Here is a 19,259-nt window from a genome sequence, read left to right on the forward strand (position 1 = left end):
TAATTCACTAATTTAATATCTAATATTTCAGTAATGTTAAGTTATTGAATATCCATGTAGATCACTAAAGTTAACGTCATATTACTAAATAAATTATAAAAAATAAATAACATAATAATATTTTTATTAACATTTTTAACATTTCCTTTTATCCCAAATTGGCCATATCTGGATATTGTAATCAAGGTTTACCAACTAATTAATCATCAATGAAGAAAATGTATCTTGTCCTAGAAGCGGGACAGATACATCAATGACCTCAGGCTCAGGCCACCTTAAAAACCAATGGTTAGGTTGAGAGCTGATTAGGCAATGTCCAGCCCGTTCTTGTCTTTGGGCTTTGACCTCCCAAATTAGAAAGCCCTTTGATACACATTTTGAATTCCGGGAAACGGGAACAACCGTTAACGATGACGACCGCCATTAACGAAGTCACGGCTCCTCTCAGTAAGAAACGCAAACCTCTCTTTTCTTTCTGTTTTGATTTTCCAGCAAACTATTGTCCTTCACTTTCTCGCGCTTTCTTTCTGACTTCCCTCCACTCCAAACAACTCATGCGCAGTTCAAAAGTCTCGGTCCGACCAAATCCAACCCGATGCCTCCGGTTCAATCCCGTTGTCGCCGGACGATCTCGAGAACTCTCCTATCGAGCAAGTGGCTCTCACGGTCCCGACCACAGACGACCTTTCCCTCCCAACTCTCACGTTTCGTACGTGGATATTGGGCACTCTAGCTTGCGTCCTCCTCTCCTTTCTTAACCAGTTCTTCTGGTACCGTCGAGAACCTCTCTCCATCTCCTCCATCTCCGCCCAGATCGCGGTGGTCCCTCTCGGCCACCTCATGGCAGCGATGGTCACCGACAGAGTTTTCTTCAAAGGTCGGAAATTTGAGTTCACTCTCAATCCCGGGCCGTTTAACGTGAAGGAGCACGTGCTGATCACGATCTTCGCCAATTCCGGAGCAGGGAATGTCTACGCGATTCATTTAATCAGCACCGTGAAGATCTTTTACAAGAAGGAGATGTCGTTTGTAGTGGCGTTGCTCGTCGTTTTTACCACGCAGGTGCTGGGGTTCGGCTGGGCCGGCGTGTTCCGACGCTACTTGGTGGAGCCGGCCGCCATGTGGTGGCCCCAAAATCTGGTCCAAGTTTCCCTCTTTAGGTAAGCTTCCGTGTCTCAGACCGTCTAATAAAAAATTGCGACAATTGATCGAGCGGTCAAAGTTTCTTGCAATGAGTGTCTTCTCACGTGTTCTACAGTGGCTTAGTGCTTGTCGAAGTTCCTAACGCTGTCCTATCCGATTCATAAATTTTGTCGTTGTCTTAATTATTGACTAATGGAATCACGACGGTATCTCCTAGATTCTCTGAATCCAACTATCGCACATTTTTTACAAGATTTTTTTTTTTAAATTAAGATTTAAGATAAATAGGCTCAATAATATCATGTCATGATTCATGCGGAGAGATTATTATTCAATATTGAAAATCAAATATAAAAAATTAAAAAATGATTAATGATGAAGGGAAAATGTTAATCTAAGTCTTACCATGTTTACAACTACATTTGTTCGATCTACCGAGTATTATTGTTTGGTAATGAATTTTTAATGTTGAAGTACTACTAACAAACACCATGACATCAACAGGGCATTACACGAGAAAGAGGAGAGAGCTAAGGGCAGATTGACAAGAAACCAGTTTTTCCTAATAGCTTTTATTTGCAGCTTTGCCTACTATGTGCTTCCAGGCTACCTTTTCCCAGCTTTGTCATCCCTGTCCTGGCTTTGCTGGGTATTCCCAACTTCCATCTTAGCTCATCAGTTAGGTTCAGGGCTCCGTGGCCTGGGAATTGGTGCCATTGGATTTGATTGGTCCAGCATATCCGCTTACCTTGGAAGTCCGCTTGCCAGCCCTTGGTTTGCAACTGTCAACATCGCTGCTGGTTTCGCTCTTATCATGTATATAATCACCCCCATTGCTTATTGGCTTAATGTCTTCAAGGCTAAGAACTTCCCGATATTCTCAGATGGCTTGTTTACTTCTACTGGCCAGAGTTATAACATTTCAGCTATTATAGACTCCAACTTCCACATTGACATGGAGGCATATGAGCGTGAGGGCCCTCTGTATCTTAGCACCGTCTTTGCCATGTCTTATGGAGTTGGCTTTGCTTGCTTGACTGCCACTGTTGTTCATGTTATCATCTTTAACGGGAGGTAAGCCTGCTAACCTGTTTGCTTGAGCCATTAAGCATAATTCAATTCCCTCTCATTTGTTCATTATGATGAATCTTAGATTCCAATTACTTGACCAAGAGGCTTTTCTCTGCCATATAAAGCTTAATAATCTTTAGAATGCATGTTGATGTTGCTCCCCACATGTGCATGTATTTTAAGTTGTTGCTTAATGTTCATATAGTCCACCCGCTTTATATTTGTATGACAAGAATATACCATCAGGCACAGAAGGCATAAAACTGATATCTGCCAACTGATTTGAACCATTAGTCTGTGTTAGTAAGTTAAAGTCACTTTTCTTAATGTTGTAGAGAAATTTGGCAACTAAGCAAGTCTGCCTTTCGTGAGAAGAAGATGGATGTGCATACCAAGCTCATGAGAAAATACAAGCAAGTACCTGAATGGTGGTTCACGTGCATCCTTGCAGTAAACATTTCGGCAACCATATTTACATGCCAGTATTACAACGATCAACTTCAGCTGCCATGGTGGGGTATTTTGTTAGCTTGTGGTCTAGCCATATTCTTCACTCTTCCTGTTGGAGTTATTGCTGCCACAACAAATCAGGTATAGACTGGGTATTTAATAAATTTCACTGTTTTTTACCAAAAATTGTGTGTTCTTAACGCTTTGAAATGAATATTATTATTGCTCAAAGTTGGACGCTTCTTTGCCTCTTCTTCTACTCCTCTCGTGCATATCGCCAATTTTATCTAGATTTGGTAGATTCTTTGCATGTGTGATTAATTCTTCCATTTCAATAACAACCTGCTAGTTATTTTCACCATCTGTTCTGTTAGTTTTATTTCAGTATTCTGACATGGACAAAATTTATTTTGCAGACACCAGCTTTGAATATATTTACAGAATATATAATCGGGTACATATACCCAGGGTATCCTGTTGCTAGTATGTGCTTTAAAGTTTATGGTTACATTAGTATGAAACAAGGGATCACCTTTTTGCAAGACTTCAAACTTGGTCATTACATGAAGATTCCTCCTAGAGCCATGTTCATAGCTCAGGTCCGTCTCCTCGTGATTCTTTTTCCTTACTATAAGAACCAAATAAGAAAGTAGCTCTTCATGTTTTAAGGTTTTTCTTCCTGCAATAGCCTTCATCTTTCATGGTATGATATTCTTATCAGGTGGGTGGTACAATGATCTCAGCATTTGCGCATTTAGGAACAGCATGGTGGCTTATGGCTACAGTTCCAGACATATGCAACAGAGAATTGCTTCCTACTGGCAGCCCATGGACCTGTCCTAGTGATCATGTGTTCTACGACGCCTCTGTTATCTGGGGGCTAATCGGACCTCGCAGAATTTTTGGTGATCTTGGCTACTACTCTGCCATAAACTGGTTCTTCTTAGCTGGAGCTGTGGCTCCTGTCCTTGTTTGGCTTGCAACTAAGACTTTCCCAAACAAGCCATGGATAAAACTTATTACAATGCCTGTGCTCTTGGGTGCGACGGTCAACATGCCGCCAGCCACTGCTGTCAACTACACCAGTTGGGTTCTCATTGGATTTGCCTCTGGTTTTATTGCTTACAGATACCATCGTGGTTGGTGGAGTCGCCATAACTATGTTCTCTCTGGCGCACTTGATGCTGGTTTGGCCTTCATGGCGGTACTGCTATACTTGTGCTTAGGAATGGAGCATGTCAGCCTTAGCTGGTGGGGAAGTGATTCGGATAGATGTCCTTTGGCTTCTTGCCCAACCGCCTAAGGGATCATCGTTAAAGGCTGCCCTGTTTTCTGAGCGAAGCAAGTGTTCAGCTTAAGCTCTTTCGAGTAATTTATAGCACTCGTGTAATTCTTTGTCCATAGCCCATTTGCAAATAAGCTTGTAATTTGTGTCGTGAATTTTTTTTTTTAATTCTTAATTATAATATAATTTTTATTTTGTCACAATTTGCCACCCTGGTCCACAGCAACAGCTCATCGTAATTAAAACCTGAAGAAGGGAGCAAGCCTTTAATCCTAGGGGTTCAGTCCGTATTTCTGGTCAGTTTACTAGCTCTAGCCAGCATACTTCCATTCTTATCTACTCCAGCTGATTTTGACATGCCAAATTGTTTATTCTCCTTCCGCAGCAACTTGACCCACCAGCTACTATAGATTATTTGGAAAAGTAATTATGGAATTAAGCCCATGGGATCAGCACCTGGTGATCAACGAGGTTTTACTTGTTGGATTTGCCTCGTTACATGTGGGAAACAAGAGAGGACGAGAGTGATTAGAGCCATAGAATTCAAGGCAGTCCTCTTCCACAATCTGCAGCTTACGCTGATAATTTTTCTCGTTTTCCTTTGGACTTGAGGAGTTGAAGTTATCAGCAAACTTAATCAGCACAAGTCATCCAATGTGAGATTATGGAAGAATTTATATTCATAACTTTATCTATTGACATATGTAAGGTTTATATTTATAAGTTTTAAGATTTCACATTTATTTATTTAATAAGAGATTAAGTAATATTTTTCTTTTGTCGAACTCTGTAATATCTTTAATACGTGTCATATCACTTTATTTATTAAAATACTTAACATAATAACACAATCAGATCTAAATTAACTCCATTATTGTAAAATCATTACTATTCTTCTCAAAAGAGGTTAACTCTCGTTGCCTATAAATCCAAAATTCATCCTCTTAACATTTGCACCTGTTAAACGCATTGCAATATTTTAATAGCGTCCCACTGAAAGCTGACTGCTTCATTTTTTTTTTGCTCTTTCATTTTGCTACTTCTTTGACCCTGAGAAACTACTGATTCGAGTCGTGGGATTGTAAAACCATGGTCTGACGATGAACAGTTGGTTTTGTATAATTTGAATACCATTATGAAGGTAAAACAAAAACTATAAATAGCAATGGCCAATAGTTCCCATAACAGCTCATACGCAGCAAAAGAATTTCAACTCTCTTTCCTTCTTTGATAATATGGGTCCTTTGTTTTCTACTACTTATGCTGGAAAATGGCTAGGATTGGTCACAGCTATATGGGTTCAGGCAATTTGTGGCAACAATTACACATTTGCTAACTACTCGGATGCATTGAAATCACTAATGGCTCTTACACAGCTGGAGCTCAACAATCTCTCAGTCGCTAAAGATGTTGGCAAGGCTTTTGGACTTCTTTCTGGCTTTGCTTCCGATTGTTTGCCAACATCAGTTCTACTCATCATTGGATCACTCGAAGGATTTATAGGATATGGAGTTCAATGGCTTGTTGTCAGCCAGCGGATTCGTCCTCTTCCATACTGGCAGGTAAGCTTCCACATCGAATGTTATCATCAGAAGAATTGTGCTAATGATCAGCCACATAGAATTTCCATTGATTCTTAAAAGTGGAAATTAACATGTGCCTGCAAAGCTTCACTGTCTTTTTATCGGTATGTATGATATTACCTGACTCTGGATTGTATCCTATTGCAGATGTGTATATTCCTGTGTCTGGGAGGCAACAGCACAACATGGATGAACACAGCAGTTCTAGTGACTTGCATGCGAAATTTTCCTAAAAATCGTGGCCCGGTCTCAGGTATCCTTAAGGGTTATGTTGGACTCAGCACTGCAATCTTCACAGATATCTGCACAGCTCTCTTCTCTTCTGACCCTTCTACGTTTCTCTTCATTCTTGCGGTTGTTCCTGCCGTTGTTTGCCTCACTGCTGTCTTCTTCCTCCATGAAACCCCACCGGCTTCAAGGCCAAGTGAATTGCAACAAGAAACACAATATTTCCACATCTTCAATGGCATTGCTATCGTATTAGCTGTCTATCTCTTGGCCTTTGATATCACTGGAAGTCATGGTCAGTTTTTGTCATTGATATTTGCAGTAGGACTTGTTACCCTTCTAGCCACTCCATTGGGAGTCCCATTGTACTCTATTCTATCCAAACCAAGGTCTAACTCTGATATTGAGCAACCAATGAAGGAGCCATTGCTTCTGAACCAATCAAAGAAGCCGGAGACAACAACTGCCGGTGTTAAGCTGGAGGATCTTGACAGGAAACGACCATTGATTGGGGAGGATCACACAATCATTGAGATGGTACAAACATTTGACTTCTGGATATTGTCTGTGTCATTTCTTTGTGGTGTAGGTACTGGAATGTGTGTGATGAACAATATGGGACAAATGGGGCTAGCTCTTGGCTACCCTGATGTGTCCATTTTCGTTTCTCTCACCAGCATTTGGGGTTTCTTTGGACGCATTGCTTCAGGTTTATTATCAGAATACTACATCTGGTAACTAAATTTTGCTTCTCCCTCCCTACTAATTTTTTGAAATAATCATCCAACCACTTGCCATGCCATCTAGTTTCTCAAACAATTATTTGATTTTTGCAGGAAATTTGGGACTCCAAGGCCTCTCTGGAATGCAGCTTCTCAAGTTCTAATGTCCACTGGATATGTCATAATGGCCTTTGCCTTGCCAGGATCACTCTATGTTGGCTCAATCTTGGTCGGAATATGCTATGGAGTTCGCCTGACAGTAACCGTCCCAGTTGCATCAGAACTTTTTGGGCTCAAATACTATGGTCTTGTATACAACATCCTCATTCTCAACCTTCCTCTGGGATCCTTCCTGTTCTCCGGCCTGCTTGCTGGTTATTTGTACGATGCCGAAGCCGCTGCCAATGACGGAGGAGGCAACACCTGCATTGGGGCTCATTGTTACTGCCTTGTCTTTGTCATCATGGCCATAACATGTGTCCTTGGACTGGGGCTGGACATGTTGTTGGCTGCCAGAACAAGAACTGTCTATGCCAAGATTCATGAGAGCAAAAAATCCATTACTGCTACAAAAACTACAGATCATTCTTCATCAACAAAATGCTGAGCAGATGCTTTTCTGTATAGAAATTTTTTTAGTTTGTCACCAGGTATCCATCAATGATTCACTTCTCTAGAATTTGTAAATAAGAACAGTAGCTGTATCATTCTCTTAGGCTTCAATTACCCAATAAAACTGGATTGATTATTGTTTTTTCATTATAATGTCAATTGTCATGGATTCAGTCTTATAAAAGCCTTATTTCGAATATCATTTTCTACTTTCTAATAGAAGTCAAGCTCCTATGCTACAACCTAACATGACCACTTAATAAAAAATTAATATTAATCATATATAATTATGTTAAAATTAGGATTATAGCTTGATATAATCTCAAAATTAACAATTTGGCACTTAAAGCGAAAAAGGGGCTCTCAGGCCTTACCAAGGAGAGAGCAAACTAAACAGCACAAAAAAAAAAAAAAAAGTTCAATGGAAACTAACAATAACAGTTCAAATTCGAAGGCTTCAGCTTCTTCGCTGAGATGGGGAATCCTTCGCCGAGCTGTTCTACATCGGGCCAAAAATACTGGTACCCTTTAATCCATGACGTTTATTTCTTTATAATGACAGTGTTTGTCTCTGATTATCGATCTTAAATTCTTAATCGTTTTGTACAAGATGAGTCTCAATTGGGAATGAAACGCATTTCCAGAAAAGCCGCAAAAGGATTCAACTTGATACCGTGCCAGGTGCTCCACCATGATCACGACTCTCGAGATGCCCGACTCTGCTACACCTTGCCCGTTCAGGGATCTCCCAAGCTTGTTTTAACGTGAGTTTTTATGGGTCAGAGTTCTTTTCTTTTACCGGGTTTGTTTATGGGTTTTATTGTTTCTTTTCACCGTTTCTTCGAACACTTGGTGCAAATGAGCGGTTCATGAATTTCACAGTTTTTATTTTATTAATGAATTACCATTGCTGACACTGAATGGAGAAAAAAAACTGAAGTGAAAGGCTCTTTTTTGGAATGATTTTGGGTCTCAAAAATCAATCTTTTTTACTCTAGAGTTAAAATCTGGTGCATTTTTCTTGTCTAATCTGCTTATTAGTGAAGTTCAAGAATCAATGGAAGTCTGATAAAATTGAACATGTTCATTGTCTTTGAAAATTTTTGCAGCCAGAGAGTGGATGATACTGCCGACCTCAGTGATTTTGAGATGTGTAACAGATACAACATTGACAATACCGGGCTTGTCTGTAAGTCCCCCTTTTCATCATTTTTTACTTTGTTCCACTCATTGTTTATCGTTAGTAGTTTAAAATTCAAACTTTTGCCTCTGAACATGAGTTGTCAAGGTTCATCCTTATTGAGTAAAATTTGTCTGTTTCATTGCAAGGTGGTTTGGTAGTGCTAACTGATTGAAAGGATTAAATCTTTTTAAGTGCTGATGCGGGTTATGATGTTGTGTCATATTGAAGTTTGGTGCCCTGCTGCTGTTGCTAAACTTGTTTTGAGAAAACAAATATAACAAATTTCTCTATATTTCTGTCATTATTGCCATGAATTCTAATTGCTTGTGGTCACTCTCAATGTGTGTTATGTATCTCATGAGTTGCAAATCTTTGGGAAATGAATGAAATGATGGGATGAAAATGAGACACACTTTTCCTCTCAGTTTATCTTTGTTAGACCAGCTTGAAGATTGTCGTGGAAATTTCAAGTATGCCCATATTCAGTTAGTTGTTGTCTTTCGTACTTATTTTGTTTCCTTTCTCATCTTAAACAGGTCAGTGGCCATCTGAAGATGTCCTTGCCTATTTTTGCTTATCACATGCATATATGTTCAGGTTTGTAAGTAGGGTTACTCTCCTCTTATAAAAATGCTTGAGCTTGAGGGCCTGGGTAGTGTTATTAACTTGTCTTGTGCTATTCTACAAGCCTTGCTTAATGTCTCTATATTCTTCTTCTAATATACCAGGTTTAAAAGAGTTATTGAGCTTGGATCAGGTTATGGCTTAGCTGGATTAGCCATTGCAGCAGCCACAGAGGCATTAGAAGTTGTGATTTCAGATGGAAATCCTCAAGTGGTTGATTGTATCCTTTTGACTCCATCATGTAAACTGTTATTATAATAGGAAAAAGAATAATCTTAGTTTAATGCTCAAAATGAAAGGAAGTCATTTAACGAGGAGATTTTTGTTTAACTATATTTTTGTTTTGATTTCAGTCTCACTTCAAGCCATTTTTTAGCAACCTTGTTGTGTGAAACCTAGAAGTTTCTGGTATTGATTGCTTAATAACTTATGAGAATTGGGTTAGTACAGAGTTGCATTCTTGTGATCTTTGCATTTTCTTACTGTACTTACAACTACTTGAACTTAATTGCATGGTCTGAGATGGATTTGAAGTCATGCATGAAAATTGTAATGATGGAAAACTTGACTTTTTACAGCTTAATTATTTGACGAGCTAAGTTTTTAATGGTGGCACTAATTGGTTCTTGGGCTCTTAAATCTGCTAGCCTGTTGGAAAACTGGTCAGCTATGGGACCATTACCCTCCAACTTATTTGTGTTTCTTTTTTTGTTTTATTTTTGGAGTTGTAACTATTGTTTTCTCTATTGTGCTCAAACAATTAGCATTAAAATGAGTTAGTATGGTTGTTGCTTGCTTATGTTTGCAGAAGCATCAAGTGGTCGTTCTTGACTTAAAATCTTTGATCCTTTTATAATTGTGAATTTAGTAATTTTCTTTGATACAGGGGATATTCAGGGTTATTGTGTTATATTATTTGTGGAGGAAATGATACTCCCCATATTTCCTCTTCTTTCCTTCTTATCCACTTTGGATTTATGTTTTGAGGTTCCTTAACATGAAGATATTCAGCATAATATTAACATGAATTCCGGAGCATTTGGTGACACAAGAGTGAAGTCCATGAACTTGCACTGGCATCAGAAAGAAATTTCAAATCTCTCTCACACGTTTGATGTCATTGTTGCAAGTGATTGGTAATTTCTATTATCTGCCTATGTATTATTAACAGCGCATGCATCATGCTCATTGTTTTTTATCATGCGTGAAAGCCACAAGAATCATAAAATTTGGATAGACTACACTTCCTACCCTTGACTGTGTTGAAGTGCTTTCTGACTGGCAAACTATATCTTCTCTTTCGCTATGGATAGCACTGTAGTGCTGGTCACAATCAGTCCAATCTCTGCATGTACTTGCCCGTCCACATCCATAGAATTGCATTATCTATAGTATTTCTTTCCCACTCAAGTATTTTATAAGTGATCTAGCAAGGCTATTGGAGTAAAACTTATTTGTTGGCTGCATTTTTGGTGGCCTAGGGATGTCTGCATGTCTAAGTTTTCTTCACTAGTCGACAAAAGTACCTGTACATGGTACATGCAGAGACACACTTGCACACAGTGACGTAATTTTCTCACTTTTATGGTGCGCATATCATCTTTCTTATTCTTAGCCTGACATCCGATTTTCAACAGCACCTTTTTCAAGGAATTCCACAAAGATCTTGCTCGAATAACTCAGCTCTTGCTGAAAAATGCGGGACCATCTGAAGCTATATTTTTCAGCCCTAAAAGAGGTAATTCATTGGATAAGTTTCTGGAGGAAATTCAAGATAATGGCTTGCTTTTCAGCATAACAGAGAGCTATGACACTGAAATCTTGAGGCGTCATCAATGCTTCATGAATGGTGACGATTCCTGGCCTGGCTACGAAAAAGATCATTGCTACCCGTTATTAATTAGAATTACCCGATGAACTGTTGGAGCTCATATTCATCCCATCATCTCAATGAAATCCATTAACTTTCAAAAAAAATATATTCATTCAATCATCTGCACATATTTTAGGCGTCTATGCACCAGTACCTGGGAAACGCCGGTTGACCCATGGTGTGGGCAGGCATGAGTAGTATACTGGTTATCTTTGCAAGATACCGAGATTCACGTGTACACACACTTGCCAAACTGAATTTCAATTGCTATTTGCCAAATGATTCTCTTGGGAACGGAAAGTGTACTGGTATTCTCTTTTTGATTTATTCTATTCATAGTGGCTTCCTTTTTATATGCAAACATGGATGAATGCACTGAAACTTTCCATGGAATATTCGTTTTTCTCCCTTTGAGCAACCAAGTGACGCTTTGAAAGCTTTTATTTTGCGTGTCAATGACTTGGAAAAGACCCTTCATCTCTCCAACTAAGGAGATGAATTAAACTACTTGATGCTCCAGGAATAGAACCCTGCAGTTATTGGAAAAATTCTCTGCAATAAAAAAAATACCACTCTGAATGTAACTTGAATCTTAGTTGTTGCGAAAGTACTGCTTTTTCTTTAATCTTCTTCAACAAATTGTTGGGCTGCTTTTGTTAGAAGTAACTTTTGTTTGAATTCACTTAACAAGTAATGAAAGTGAGTAGCCACGAATCAGATGATTCAGGATGGAAAATCAAGGCTGAAAATGACTTGGGTTTGGCATGAATCAAACTACAAAATCATCCTCCAAATCCATTTTCCCTGGAGCTTGTTGCTTTCATGTCATTTCCCTCTTTCAGTCTTTCTTTTAAAAATAAACCAATCCTGGTTAGTGCTGACACTATCCCTGATTTACATCTTTCTTCCTACTTGCACATAATTTCCATTCAAACCTTTTAAAGATAAGATGACAAAGTGGTATAAGAGTGGATCCAACTTAAATCAGATTCACGTTAAGTACTTTCAAACTAGAGGTAGATAGGATGATTTACAGCGACAAATAAGAGGTAGATAGGATGATTTACAGCGACGAGAGCATTGTCGTATTGGGTGGAGGAGATTGTCACATTAAGCATTTCAAAAAATAAAATATTTTAATCTTATATCAAACGTGTAAGAAGATTCTAAAAAAGTTTATAAATGGAAGTAGACACACTCTATTAAGAGATAATGACTCGTGACTATCCATACAAAGCTTTCAAAGAAATGGTAATGTTTGGGGGAAAATAAAGAAGCAAAAGGTTGAAAGACAAAGCAACAAAAGGGGAATGGACTTCCAATCTCCTCATCTCCGTAGGAAAAAAGATATGAATGAAAGAAAGAAAGTAGTTTTGTTTCCTTTCTTTGTGAAATTGCCTTGGGTGGTGTTCTTTCCCAAAACAAGTTGGGGCTAGAAAATCATTTTCCACAGGAATCTGATTGTTCCATTTGTGGCAATTTGGATCGTTACTTGTGTTGTTGGCTTCTTCACCTTTATCTTCCCTTGCTATTTCTAACCAAACAGCGATTTGTCCCAAACTTTTCCTTGCATTGGCACAGGCAAAGCTGCCCTACTATTCACACATTTTTAGGGTTTTGTATATCAAAAATAAGAAAGAAAATATATATATGTTTTTCTTATCCTCTCACTTTGGCTAATCTAATCAAAGCTATGGTGACGTTTCACCACATATTTCGTCTTTTATTTTTTGTCGTTTTTAAATTATCAATGAACCAAGTAAAAACTTGTAACAAACAGTTGAACGTACTTCAATAATTAACTCAATAGTTGATGCATGATATATTTACCGAGATAATTGATTATCGAACTTTTCTACCCTAAAAGCAATAACAAATATGAACATTGCATGTTTTTTTATTTTACTCTCTTTTTTTTTCCAAGATCAAAATGTTCTTATAAAAAAAAAATCTTAATTATTCGACAAAGCGTGGTATTTAATTCAATTTAATCATTTAAAAAAAACTGAAGGTGATGTATTCCTGTATATATCCACTGTTAGAAAGGAATTGGATGATGACTTTGATATATAGTTGGAATGATAATGTGATATGCCCTTTGTTTTTTTTTTAATCAAAACCTAATGAACTTTAGTTTATCTTAGGCTTATTTTTTGACTTTCTAAGATGCCACTAGGCAAAATGTTTCCCAAGCTGAGGTAATTTGTTCAACATGGTTATGATTTGATTAAGAAATTTGATATAAGTGGAATCTTATATCACCAAGAAAATATTTTTAATTCCCATAAAAAAAATCTCTTTTTTCTTTTTCCTTTGCCTTTACAGTGAATCACAAACTCTCACAAAACCTTTTTGATTCTGCCAAGTTGTAAGGAAAGTTACATTAAAAAAAAGAAATTTGTAAATTGGGTTTAAAAGCAAAAGAAAAATGAAAAATTTTATTTTGTCGCGGTAGATTAATAATTAAAATTTAAAAAAAAATTAATGACGGTTCTTATCGAACGAACTTCCACGTAAATCGTAACGAAATTCGGATTCACATTAAAAGCATCACTTTTTTTTTACTCTTTTTAAGTTATTTTCCTTTTACTTTCTTGAATATTTTCGCTTTAGAGCAGAAGCTGTGAACCATAAGAATTCAATCCCAAAAGGCAGAAGAAAAGGACGAAAAAAAATACAGATTCTATTTCTAAAAGAAAATGACTTTTTTTTTTACATATTACTAGCTGTATTTTAACATTAAATATTCATAATTTGGAAGTGGGCGCTCTAAACTTTACAATCTGGAATTTGTCCTACTTTCCTTTTTGTCTCTGGAACTTTGGATTGGGACATTGGAGGGCTACAAGTACAGGAATGAGAGGACAACAAAAATGATTACAGCAAAACCAGATTGGGTTGGGGAAAATGGTTGGGTTCTGGTTGAGTCTCCGGTAGCCAAATTTGCAAGCCATTGACTGGCCAGTTCAGCCGCCTGCATCGGGTCTTGGACCGACCCTGATTCATCTGTTGTTCCTGTGGTCTTTGGAGACGGATCCTTTGAAGATTTCAAGCTGCATCGGGATTAACCCTATGTTAAATCTATATGTAACTATCAATCTTTCAAGTAACAAATAAGAACAGACTGAATCGAATGATGTAATATGTTGCTAATAAGAAGGTTCCTGTTGAAATTTACCTTGGAACATTGGGACAGAAAGTGATGGAGTAATCAGCACCAGTGCAAGTGAAAGTGCTGGTGGCATCATCGAAAGCATAGCTATAGGATTTGGGGCAAGCTGATTTGAACACTTCTGAATACATGGATGGCTTACAAGCAGCCGGACTATTGAAGGCGCCGCTACAACAGTACTCCGGGTTCCCGAAGGCGTCGCAGGCGCTCTTACAGGCTCCGCCGCCATCAATTCTCAGCTCAGAGGGGCACTTTTTATTCAAATCCGACACACAACCAGTAATGGCACACTCTCCTGAGCCTCCACTTCCTTCCACAATCATAGGCAAATTATAACCATCAACCAGGCTCACGTCATAGAAGTCCTGCGATCCTGAACCGAGTGTAAACTCGGCTAAGGTGGCCGGAGGGATGGCGCCAGCTCCATTGCATTCGACTTCGCCGGAGCCGCAGTCACCTGTGGCGCAAGAACCGTGGCCGGAGTCATCGAAATTGCAGCCTGTTCTGCCCCAGAAACGACCTGCCCAGCCAGTAGGAGCTTGGAAGGAACGAGAGCTGCCTTTGGTGAGCTCAAAGCCTGTACTTTCCAGTTTTGGACTTCCAGGATTGGCTAGAATCCCTGGCCATACTGTGTAATCGCATTTGTTGATGAATGTGAAAGTGGCAGCCGTAACACCTGCAAAAAAGAAACAGAGCGGAAAACAGAGGAAGCAGAGGGTCAGATTGGTTTACTCCTCAAAACGATTAGAACTTAACGAAAATGCGAACAACCCAGTTTCTTAAAATGCATAATTTCTCACTACCTTCAAGAAACAAGACGAGAATGAAGCTCAAGAACGTGATAATAGAATGGTAATGACAGGAGAACCGAGCCATGGGGAATATATCTCTCTGTTTCTGTTGTTAAATGAGTGTTTCAGTTCTCAAGTTTTTGTGTTTTATTTATTTACCTAAAATGGAATGTTGTGATTGAAACAATCGACAAAAAAGAACTTAAATTAAGTAAAGCTAACATTGAAGATGGTGCAAATTGTTGGTATCCAAAAGAATTAGAAGAATAAAAGGAAGAAGAGTAGCCGAGACAGAGGAAGAATGAAGAAGATGTTGGGGACTACCACCCATAAAACTCCAAAGGTTTTCTCTATCTGTTATGAGCCTTCACTCCTTTTCCATTTTGTGACAAAAGAATGGATGGAAATAAAGGCTGAGGGTGAGCGGTGGTGGTGGTGGTGGGGGAATCTAATAATCTGCCCTTCATCCCCTATTTATGAAGGCAACCTCCTTGAATAAACAATCGAAGACAGTAGCAGGCATACTCAAATGACCACCTCACAGTCACTTGTTTGCTTCTTTGGCCCCTCTCACCTACCAATTAGGCTTCCCTCTTTTTTCTTTTTTCTTTTTTTAATTTAAATAAAAAAGTAAATCTATTATAAGAAAATACTACTTTTTTTTTTTTTAATTTTGGAAGAAAAAAAAACACTGCTTTAACTATACAAATTGTAAGGCTTATAAGGTCCACATTCTCACCAACCGCTCATTCTCTTATGCATATCAAAACTCTTGCTTTTAAAATGTTATTATTCATGTCAAAAGCATGTTGAAAATGATCCTATGGATTTCCCATGGATTTGCTATTAGAATTAAAGAAAGAAAGAAAAAGAATCTTTTCTATTATAGTTAAGGACATGAAGGTTTGAATGTGAAACAACTTTCCTTAGAAGGGATGTGATTCTTCATTAGGACATGAACCAATGAAAAGAACCTTGTAAAGCAATTCTTCTATTTAATTTGATGTAGTAATTATGAACCAGATAAATCAAAAAAATATGGACTCCCATCTTCCTGTTCCAATGATAGCTAAAACCCCTGTTTTCCCCTGCTTCTGTAGCAGTATATCAGTTATATTTTGCTACCTTTTCTACCAAACCATTGGGAGTCCAATTGATTGACCATATTTTTGACCTATGCTTGATCACCAATTATGAGCATATACTTGCAGAACAGGGGAAGCCTTTTCTTTTTTTGTTAATTTTTTTCTGTTCAGCAGCAGACATGGAAGGACCCACGATCAAGATGCGTAATTCGGAACCACGTATCAAATACGTAGCACCGTCGTGTCCACTAACTGGCGAAGTGCGGTCTCCTTGTATCAAAGCAGATTCTCTTCCCGCTTCGTCATCTCTCTCTTCTTTTCTCGTCATCTCACCAATAATTGGAAACCTCTCCAACACGACCAACCAGTGTCTTTTTGCATTCGGACGACAGCGTCATCAGGAATCTAAACCCCGTTGGGAAGAAGAAACAGGCATTTCCGAGGTCGGCCATGGTCGACATTGATTCGGAGAAGGGAGGCAAATCACATGGGAATTGAGTGGATGCTATGCAACCAGGGTCGATCATTGAAACAAAGTTGTTTATTCCTTACCAACATCTGACTAAATTCAATAATTACCATTCATTTAGACATTGGGTACTTCAAACTTTTATGGATAACTTCTTTGCGAAGCATATCACATCGCAGGTTTCCATTTTTTGTCCTTGATTTTGGAATGCAAATCTTTGAAACGTACTTGTCTGGGAGATCACATGCATGGAACTGAAACATTAATTAAGGAAAAGTCTGGTCAATAAACCTTGCATTGTCAGAGTCCAATAATCCCACATGGACAAGTCTCCTGACGACCACTACCGACCTACAACTGTCCAAATCTTATTTGCAAAGGTCGTCGTGCTGCTGCACATGGGAGTTTATACCCATTTCTTTGCTGCAACTCCCATCGCAGGTTCGTTGGTTGTTTCATTTTTAACAGCGTTAAAGGGATTCTTAACTTTTCAGTGTAGATTGCTTTGTCCAGCTTTTCGAGTGACAGAGCCACTGTTACAGATAAGGCCCCCCCATTTCGTCAACATCCCGAGCCTAATAATATTCTGATTGTGCAGAATTCTTTGAATGGGGCGGGAGGGTAGATGTTTCCAAACCCTTTTCTGCCATATTCATCTTTATTTTCTTTGTTTTGGTAGCTAGTGGACCCCTGTTTCGAATGAACTCTTTACCAGGGATTTCCGAAAGCTGAAACCCAGAATTTAAAACTTCTAACATACTCCAAATATTGTTGACAACTTGTTGTAAAAGTCTATCAACTGGTCAAGTGAAAGTAGCTGATGTGCACAAAACGCCAGAAGTTATGATGTGAAATTAAGCGGCCAAGCAATCATAATTGAGCAATTGTCAAGTGGGAGGTGTAATCTAATCTCCTTGTTCAATTTTGATTAGTGACCTTTGTCCCCTATTTTGCTGATGCCAGAGAGAGAAGAACTAGGTGAACGGCTTCATCGTCCGAATTCTACATGGAATATGGGTTTTTAGGATCAAATTAAGAAGATGGTTGTGCATCTGTCAATTTGTTCTTTCTGCAGCAGATTAATATATGATGATAACTTGATAGAAAAACTTATCAAGGGAACTAAAAAATTGTCAGCTGCTTATCAATATAAGGAGACTAGCAATACCTTTACTTACTTCCATCAACATCTAGGGACCTCCATGGATGTGCGCTATGCCGTGTAGATAAGGTTTTTTTCCCCTTCTTTCTGCAATCCATCGTTCTTTAATAAAGTTTCTTGTCATGCTTTTCCCACTATGATGATTTTGATAGTAAAAAAAAAAAAAAAAACATTCTTTCTGAAAAGGTCCCTCGAATCTTTGTTTCTTAAGCTTTCTGGTTCTTTAACCTACTTACTGTGGCAAAAGGTTGTATTATATGAGTAATGGTGCAAAGCAGAAAAGTGGTTTTCACACGGAAGTGAACGTAATCAAACTGACATTTTGTGCAGAAGAAAAATGAAAAATGATGAAGGAAGGTCTAATTAAGAACAGCAATTTGGGCAGGGAGGGAAGGAAGGAACATGGGAGATGGGAAAAAGCATAGTAATATGCCCTTTTAGTTTTGCCTTATCAAGATATGGTTTGGCTGAAGGGCTGAAAGTGCCTTTGATCTGCTAGCTTTTTCAGAAATTCTTTAATTTATCCTAGCCTGGTTTGCTACTTTGTTTAATGTGTTTTATCGTCTCAAAAAATTGTCTGCTCCTCCATTTCTAGCACAAATGCTTTCCAGGATGAGATCAGATCACTCTTACTTTGTTGTAAAAAATGAAAGGTTCATTGAACAACCTGAACGCATTCACATCTGCATAAAGTTTAATGCTTTCGGGCTTTTCTGAGAGATAATTAGCATGGACAAAGCACTATTAGAAAGTACCAACATGAGGCATCAATTCAAGGCAATATAAAAATTTGATGACAGATCAGGGTAATTTTCAAGTTTTCAACCGTTGTGGAAATGCCAGAACCCTGCATCATCCATATTGCTAGATTAGATGTTCATTTGTTTCATTCTTTCCAGTTGAAAAGCGGAAAATTGAATTTGCCATCTCCAGTTAGCATGCAGTCCATTTTCCGAGTGAGACAATTCCATAGCCAACTGAATCTTGAGGAAAACGTGACAGATAACAGATTTCAACCATTAAACAGTTTAACAGTCAAAAAAGCAGAGGAGTCAATAGTCACAGAGGTTAGTTATAAAGCTTGGAACCTGTCAGGATCACAGGAAAATAGCTCTTGTAGGCCTGAAACATCAAGAAGCTATTCGGATTTCTTTTCCATCATAGAAAACATCCAAGCTGAGGTGGAAATCAGGTTGAAAAGCTCACATACGCAGCCCACAGTTCAAATACTTTGTTCAAACTCTATTTAATGACATTATCCATTTACAGCCACCACAGGGTCTCAAAACTTCTTTCCTTGATTGCATGACTGGAAAGTTATCATCTTCGACGAAACTGAGCTAGGCAGATGGACTAATCAAATTAAGAGTACAAAAAAGATGGGCTTTTTACACCTAGAATTCAAACAAGACAACACACGAATACGTGTTCATGAGGTTGACGGATTGAATTTTCCTTTCCCAAGGTGAAAAGAACCCTGCAGTTTTGCTACTAGCGGCTGCTCTAGGAAAAATTTATGACTCTGAAGCATCATCAAGAGAATTACTAAGGCATGGATGTCAATTTTCGTAATATTTTTTAAACAATTCGGAGAGACTGAACTACCCTAATTGCAGCAGCTTTCAGATTCCTTTCTTGACAATTCCTGAAAGATTCCGAAAATTATTGGACTACTTTTTTGGTATTCCCATATAATTCCAAGTAACCATGAGATTTCTTTTTGATTTTTCCCAGTCATTCCAAAAGAAATTTTGGAATGACACATTCGAATGACAAGGATGCTTGACTTCAATCCCATCTCTGAAA

At 38.4% G+C, this 19,259-nt stretch overlaps 4 protein-coding genes across 6 annotated transcripts; 3 read left to right on the plus strand and 1 right to left on the minus strand.

Moving 5' to 3' along the window:
• Window positions 1-135: 135 nt before the first annotated feature.
• On the plus strand, window positions 136-4,727 carry LOC18610754 (oligopeptide transporter 7-like). Of its 2 annotated transcripts, XR_016024679.1 has the most exons (8): window positions 136-447; window positions 563-1,160; window positions 1,648-2,217; window positions 2,550-2,805; window positions 3,081-3,263; window positions 3,386-4,050; window positions 4,173-4,245; window positions 4,335-4,727. XR_016024679.1 is itself a non-coding variant. In XM_018124548.2 (6 exons), the coding sequence occupies exons 1-6, from the start codon at window positions 411-413 to the stop codon at window positions 3,965-3,967; spliced, it is 2,226 nt and encodes a 741-aa protein (XP_017980037.2). In that variant the 5' UTR covers window positions 137-410; the 3' UTR covers window positions 3,968-4,152. The 2 variants fall into 2 exon arrangements, 1 of the variants encoding a protein (XP_017980037.2); XM_018124548.2 differs by lacking the exons at window positions 4,173-4,245; window positions 4,335-4,727 and having other exon boundaries at window positions 137-447; window positions 3,386-4,152.
• A 444-nt stretch (window positions 4,728-5,171) lies between these two features.
• On the plus strand, window positions 5,172-7,247 carry LOC18610755 (protein NUCLEAR FUSION DEFECTIVE 4-like). Its single transcript, XM_007046615.3, has 3 exons — window positions 5,172-5,511; window positions 5,680-6,494; window positions 6,597-7,247. The coding sequence occupies exons 1-3, from the start codon at window positions 5,185-5,187 to the stop codon at window positions 7,087-7,089; spliced, it is 1,635 nt and encodes a 544-aa protein (XP_007046677.3). The 5' UTR covers window positions 5,172-5,184; the 3' UTR covers window positions 7,090-7,247.
• A 168-nt stretch (window positions 7,248-7,415) lies between these two features.
• LOC18610756 (S-adenosyl-L-methionine-dependent methyltransferases superfamily protein) lies at window positions 7,416-11,127 on the plus strand. The gene is made up of 7 exons (XM_007046616.3): window positions 7,416-7,615; window positions 7,705-7,858; window positions 8,204-8,283; window positions 8,814-8,874; window positions 9,006-9,121; window positions 9,905-10,037; window positions 10,539-11,127. The coding sequence occupies exons 1-7, from the start codon at window positions 7,516-7,518 to the stop codon at window positions 10,816-10,818; spliced, it is 924 nt and encodes a 307-aa protein (XP_007046678.3). The 5' UTR covers window positions 7,416-7,515; the 3' UTR covers window positions 10,819-11,127.
• Window positions 11,128-13,441: 2,314 nt separating this feature from the next.
• On the minus strand, window positions 13,442-15,208 carry LOC18610757 (Pathogenesis-related thaumatin superfamily protein). Of its 2 annotated transcripts, none has more exons than XM_018122824.2 (3): window positions 14,750-15,194; window positions 13,953-14,622; window positions 13,442-13,827 (listed from the first exon to the last, which is right to left on the minus strand). In XM_018122824.2, exons 1-3 carry the CDS (start codon window positions 14,820-14,822, stop codon window positions 13,617-13,619), a joined length of 954 nt encoding a protein of 317 aa, XP_017978313.2. In that variant the 5' UTR covers window positions 14,823-15,194; the 3' UTR covers window positions 13,442-13,616. The 2 variants fall into 2 exon arrangements, with proteins under 2 accessions (XP_017978313.2, XP_017978315.2); XM_018122826.2 differs by having other exon boundaries at window positions 13,705-13,844; window positions 14,750-15,208.
• Window positions 15,209-19,259: the final 4,051 nt, after the last annotated feature.

Source organism: Theobroma cacao, chromosome 1 (genome assembly GCF_053813885.1).
Source record: "Theobroma cacao isolate CCN51 chromosome 1, ASM5381388v1, whole genome shotgun sequence".
Lineage (NCBI taxonomy): Eukaryota > Viridiplantae > Streptophyta > Magnoliopsida > Malvales > Malvaceae > Theobroma > Theobroma cacao.

What these genes read in the sequence shown, in the direction of transcription:
- LOC18610754 (XM_018124548.2), top strand. Translation starts at nt 411, where the DNA reads ATGACGACCGCCATTAACGAAGTCACGGCTCCTCTCA. An exon ending in CGAAGTCACGGCTCCTCTCA is followed by an intron (nt 448 to 562) that starts GTAAGAAACGCA and finishes ACTCATGCGCAG; the next exon opens with TTCAAAAGTCTCGGTCCGAC. An exon ending in GTTATCATCTTTAACGGGAG is followed by an intron (nt 2,218 to 2,549) that starts GTAAGCCTGCTA and finishes TTAATGTTGTAG; the next exon opens with AGAAATTTGGCAACTAAGCA.
- LOC18610756 (XM_007046616.3), top strand. Translation starts at nt 7,516, where the DNA reads ATGGAAACTAACAATAACAGTTCAAATTCGAAGGCTTCAGCTTCTTCG. An exon ending in ACATCGGGCCAAAAATACTG is followed by an intron (nt 7,616 to 7,704) that starts GTACCCTTTAAT and finishes GTTTTGTACAAG; the next exon opens with ATGAGTCTCAATTGGGAATG. An exon ending in GTCATTGTTGCAAGTGATTG is followed by an intron (nt 10,038 to 10,538) that starts GTAATTTCTATT and finishes GATTTTCAACAG; the next exon opens with CACCTTTTTCAAGGAATTCC.
- LOC18610757 (XM_018122824.2), bottom strand. Translation starts at nt 14,822, where the DNA reads ATGGCTCGGTTCTCCTGTCATTACCATTCTATTATCACGTTCTTGAGC. An exon ending in TCTCGTCTTGTTTCTTGAAG is followed by an intron (nt 14,623 to 14,749) that starts GTAGTGAGAAAT and finishes TCTTTTTTGCAG; the next exon opens with GTGTTACGGCTGCCACTTTC. An exon ending in TTCTGTCCCAATGTTCCAAG is followed by an intron (nt 13,828 to 13,952) that starts GTAAATTTCAAC and finishes ATCCCGATGCAG; the next exon opens with CTTGAAATCTTCAAAGGATC.
- LOC18610755 (XM_007046615.3), top strand. Translation starts at nt 5,185, where the DNA reads ATGGGTCCTTTGTTTTCTACTACTTATGCTGGAAAATGGCTAGGATTG. An exon ending in GTCCTCTTCCATACTGGCAG is followed by an intron (nt 5,512 to 5,679) that starts GTAAGCTTCCAC and finishes ATCCTATTGCAG; the next exon opens with ATGTGTATATTCCTGTGTCT. An exon ending in TTATCAGAATACTACATCTG is followed by an intron (nt 6,495 to 6,596) that starts GTAACTAAATTT and finishes TGATTTTTGCAG; the next exon opens with GAAATTTGGGACTCCAAGGC.